At 27.6% G+C, this 4,965-nt stretch overlaps 2 protein-coding genes across 4 annotated transcripts; one reads left to right on the top strand and one right to left on the bottom strand.

Moving 5' to 3' along the window:
• Positions 1-111: 111 nt before the first annotated feature.
• On the top strand, positions 112-794 carry LOC105461675 (protein Dr1-like). The gene has a single exon (XM_011708179.1). It carries the CDS (start codon positions 236-238, stop codon positions 737-739), a length of 504 nt encoding a protein of 167 aa, XP_011706481.1. The 5' UTR covers positions 112-235; the 3' UTR covers positions 740-794.
• Positions 276-4,011, bottom strand: LOC105461676 (protein SMG9). Of its 3 annotated transcripts, none has more exons than XM_011708182.1 (6): positions 2,806-4,011; positions 2,418-2,711; positions 2,179-2,323; positions 1,501-1,787; positions 1,059-1,181; positions 276-369 (listed from the first exon to the last, which is right to left on the bottom strand). In XM_011708182.1, the coding sequence occupies exons 1-5, from the start codon at positions 2,985-2,987 to the stop codon at positions 1,103-1,105; spliced, it is 987 nt and encodes a 328-aa protein (XP_011706484.1). In that variant the 5' UTR covers positions 2,988-4,011; the 3' UTR covers positions 276-369; positions 1,059-1,102. The 3 variants fall into 3 exon arrangements, with proteins under 3 accessions (XP_011706484.1, XP_011706485.1, XP_011706483.1); XM_011708183.1 differs by lacking the exon at positions 276-369 and having other exon boundaries at positions 915-1,181; positions 1,501-1,612; positions 1,670-1,787; positions 2,806-4,010; XM_011708181.1 differs by lacking the exon at positions 276-369 and having other exon boundaries at positions 915-1,181.
• Positions 4,012-4,965: the final 954 nt, after the last annotated feature.

Genomic DNA, 4,965 nt, shown 5'->3' with positions numbered 1-4,965 from the left:
TATTATTTAATGAGATAGATAATTGAAAAATCATAAAAATTTTTGGGAATATTAATTACTCTCTAATTTCATAAATAATCACAATTAATAAAAGTTAAAGTGCCACATTTATTCTTATTGATAATAAAAATTAATACACAATATATTTATTATAAATTATACATCTTAAATTTATAATAATTTGATCTGAATTATTCTAAACACTTTCTAATGTATTTAATATTCCAGAAGTTAAATGGCCTCGGCTGCAATGTCACCAACTGACGATGACGAGCTTACTCTTCCTCGTGCATCAATTAATAAAATAATCAAGGAAATCTTGCCTCATGTGCGAGTGGCAAACGAATCCAGAGAGCTCATCTTGAACTGCTGTACAGAATTCATTCACTTACTGTCTTCCGAAGCAAATGAAATTTGCAATCAACAACAAAAGAAAACTATAAATGCGGAACATGTTCTACAAGCACTTGATAAATTAGGTTTTGGTGATTACAATGCAGAAGCAGAAGCTGTATTACGTGATTGCAAAGCTGTAGCAGCTAAAAGAAGACGTCAAAGTACTAGATTAGAAAATTTGGGAATTCCAGAAGAAGAATTATTACGACAACAACAGGAGTTATTTGCTAAAGCAAGAGAGGAACAAGCAGTCGCAGAACAGCAACAATGGCAACAATTACAAGCTGTTACGCAAATGGCATCCATGCAGCAAGGTGACAGCGAACAAGAAGATTATTCATAAAGGAATTCAAACAATAGAATTCGTTTGTAAAGTTTTTTTTTTACTTGAAAAAAGATATTTATAATATTTAATATTAAACAGAGAGAGAGAGAGAGAGAGAGAGAGAGAAGAAAAGGAGAAAAAAAAGAAAAAATTGATAACCATGGAATAGTATTAAAAAAAGTAAAAAATATTAAATACAAATTCTATTCTTATTCTATTCTTTTTAATAATTTAATTTTATATATTACATAACATTGTATACTGAACACTCCTGTCTCCTTAATTTAAAGATATAATTTATAAAAGCAATATATCATAATAAAAGTAGATTAATTACCTTTATTTTTTTTTCATATCTTTCTTCCATATAAGTTTTTAGGTTCAAGGCATTAATCTTCCATATTCAGAAGATAGATGACTTTTCTTTATTACTTCTATGACTTTTGAAACGTAATGAAACCTATCAATAATACCTGTATTATTTCATGCACATATAGATTTCTCTTATATCTACAGATATCTTATGTCTTACAGATTTTATTGGGATAGAATTATCTATTATTTATTTTTTCTCTAGACTCTATTCAGTTTTCATTTATATTTTACTATTGATTTGATGATTAAATTATTTGAATACAAATAGAAACAAAATAATATAAAAAACAGATAAAATAATTTAGCTTTCGAGTAAAATTAAAAAATATAGAAGTTATACCATTATCATTCAATATTATTATTCATTACCAATTATTATTATTCAATACCATCATTTAATTTACCAATTTTTTTCTGTCAATATAGAAGATGTAATTGAATTCCTAGGAACTCCGTGTATCTTTGTTCGTAATTTATGTATAAGGGATTCTTCATTTTCACAAAACATCATGTCTTCTGCAATAAAAATATATATTAGTATATATTTTTCTATAAATCTAAAATAATTTTTACCTTTAGTTCTCGAAGGTATCAAAAATAAATTTAACCCATTTTCTGTCGAACAATGACTCATATCTATACCACTATGAGTTTGTAGTCGAGAACTAGAAAATACTTTATTATAAAAATCCTGAAAAGAATAAAATTTAAAAATATAGTTTTGAAAATAGCACTCAGTACAAACAAGCACTTCTATATTTTTAATATATTTTCAAGACTATAATTTTCCTATTTTCAATTTCTTTTTCAGTGTATATTTATATTTTAATTAGCTCATTACTAAAATGTTAAAATATTATATATGCAATCAATTTGGAAAAGCAATTAGAAAACAAAAGATCCTTAACGAAATAGAAACAGACAATAGAAAGAGCAGCATGAGAAAATTAAATTTATAGAAATTTAGATAAAGACGATAGAAAGAGGATAAGATAGAGATATAGTCAAGATATAGTCTAAGAGATTTGCGACATCATAAAGGAATTTTTCAATAACTCGCTATACAGATAGTGATAGAGTACCTTCATTTCGTCAATAATAGCAGGCATAAAATCTTGCAATTCTGCTTTATTATGCAAAAATACAACATGTGGATAATATTCTACATAATCTTGATCTATGACAGTTGTTGAAGATGGTTTTAACATTTCTGCAGTTTGTAAAAATCTATAACAGCAATAGATTTTTTTATTATACATATTGCAAACTTTAAAATAAAAAAGTAATTACATTATAAATTAATAAATTTTTTTATAATTACCTTACTAAATTTGGATCAACAAACCAATCTTGTACAAATATAATAACATGGCACACTGAAAATAGGAATGCTGCAAATTGAAGCGATTGTAATTCCAAATTAGAATCACTATTCATAAAATCAGGTGCACTTTTTTTCTGCTCAAAGGATGCAGAGTCAATCACAAATCCAGAAAGAATTGGTTGAGTGTCCAAATATATCACTCTGTTTTTAGTTACAAAGAAATCTATTCCAGTGGTACAATTTGTACCGCTTTCGTAATGTGACAAATTTTGAACTTGAAAAATATTAGACCTATCCGTAAAATAAAATTGTTGAAGTAACATCAATTTTAGTAAAAAAATCTTTGCTAATAGCATAAAAAGTTGTAAATAAATGCAATACGTACGAATAACGTGATGTTAGCAGTGACATGATTGTCGATTTACCAACACCTTGTGCACCTAGACATCCAACGACTAGAAAGTCTTGTTGATGATCGTATAAAAAATCTATTGAATTCTCACATAGTTGCATATTTTCATCCATAAATTTTATACATGTATTCATTTCAGGACATATGGAAAGCATACGAATCGCTAAAATATCATTTTCATATCTTACTATGATAATATATTAATTTTCTGCATACTCTGAAGTATTGACATTGTACTTATATACCATATATAGGACGAGGCACTTAAAAGAGGCCACTTGAATAATTTCTAAATAGTTCGAGATATTGGATAGAAAGGATGTTAAAAAACTTCGATTTTTTGCACTCCTGCAGAATCTTATCCACAAAAAATTGTTGGGAAGTAGTATTCACATTAAATAATAAAAATAGTTTTATATCCCAGAAATGTAGGGAAAGTAGATTTTTTATGTTACATCAAGTCTCTTTTAATCGAATTTTCGTATATCACGCTAAAACTTAATACTTATCATTAATCGGATGTATTGCAAAAGTTTCTCATGATAATTAGTAACTTAAAGGTTTTAAGGCTCGCTGATCAAATGGCAAATTATGAAACTAGGCGATCCAAAATGCACGCTTGATATGCAGTTTTGTACATAGGATTATAATAATCGAATTTTTTATTGTTTCATTTTTTAGCGTGCTCTTTAAGACACACTAATTACGAATCCATTAATTAAATGGAAAAATCAATAATGGCGGATTCAAAATGACAATCCAAAGTTGTTGAACCCTCACTCAACCCCACATCCTATTTAAGATTTTCAACTCCCCCATCCTATCTGATTAAGGTGTTTTCAAGGTTAAATAATAGATTTCATGATGCCATTGTAATCCTATAAATTTCAATCCAATATCTTGAATCATTCAGAAATTATTCAGGCCATTTTTAAGTGCCTCACCTTGTATAAATAACCCAAAGTTATTGAACATCCTTTTAATCACAAATTCTTTGTTTAATTTGAAATTAGCTGTTTCCAGCAAGTTTTGACAACAATTTTTAATTTATAAATAGTTTTTAAAAAAATTTAATTTGTGCATATGAAACTTCAAGGTACTAAATGAATAGAATTATTTCTTTACAATTAAATTTTAATTTTAGGCTTAGTTACAAAAATACATAGGGTGTTTAAAAAAAGGATTACATATTTTGAAGAATAGATAGTATTTATCAAAACAAGAAAAAAAGGTTTAGTGAACAAAGGTCTTAAAACAAATATCTGCTGAGACAATTTTTATAATTAAAAAAAATGCTTTATGTGATTCCTATACATTGTGTCACACATCCTTCAGCTCTAAGTCTTAAAGAGTCACTGTAAAAAAAAATTTATATATATATATATACTATTCTCTTTTTACTTATACTAGCACTGCAGACGCGCGCTATTTAGCTACACTTTTTACCTTTTACTATTACACATCAACTTCAATGCACGCAACTGTCTCAAAATATACAATGACAGCCGCTCACGAAGCACAGCGAGACAACCAATCAACGTTACGGAATAGAGTCAACAATAAATTTCGGGACTTCGATAATTCGACTTCGACTTAACATGCCTTTTTTTAGATAGGAGGAGGAGGATAGTGTATAAGTCATTCATACTCTAATCACTTGTTATCAGATATTGTTGTAAATACCAATAGTTCTTATAAGCAGAACAGTACATTTTTGTTGTTTTTGTGTACGTGAGTCTCGGAGACTTATGGCTAAGGAATATGTGACATTGGGAATCATAAAGCACCTTCTTTAGTGACAATTAAGATTGTCTAGGAACTCCGTGTATCTTTGTTTCGCAATTTATCTATAAGAGATTTTTTATTTTCACAAAAAATCATGTCTTCTAAAATAAATTATAAAGTGTAATTAAATATATTAATATATATTTTTCTATAATCTAAGATAATTTTTTACTTTCATTAAGATTCCTGATTAGTTACCGCGATATATATTAGAATCGTAAAGTCATAAGCGAGAAATGACATGTAAAGTTTCATGCGTGCCATTTTTAAATAAAGAGAATTTGGATGAAATAAAAAAATAGGATCGCTTTAAAAAACTTGTAAAAATGTATTAAAGCTATCCCCCCC

This window comes from Wasmannia auropunctata, unplaced genomic scaffold (genome assembly GCF_000956235.1).
Source record: "Wasmannia auropunctata unplaced genomic scaffold, wasmannia.A_1.0 LD281150.1, whole genome shotgun sequence".
In the NCBI taxonomy this organism is placed as follows: domain Eukaryota; kingdom Metazoa; phylum Arthropoda; class Insecta; order Hymenoptera; family Formicidae; genus Wasmannia; species Wasmannia auropunctata.
The sequence above is the reverse complement of the archived record's forward strand: the minus strand, read 5'-3'. Positions and strand labels throughout refer to the sequence as shown.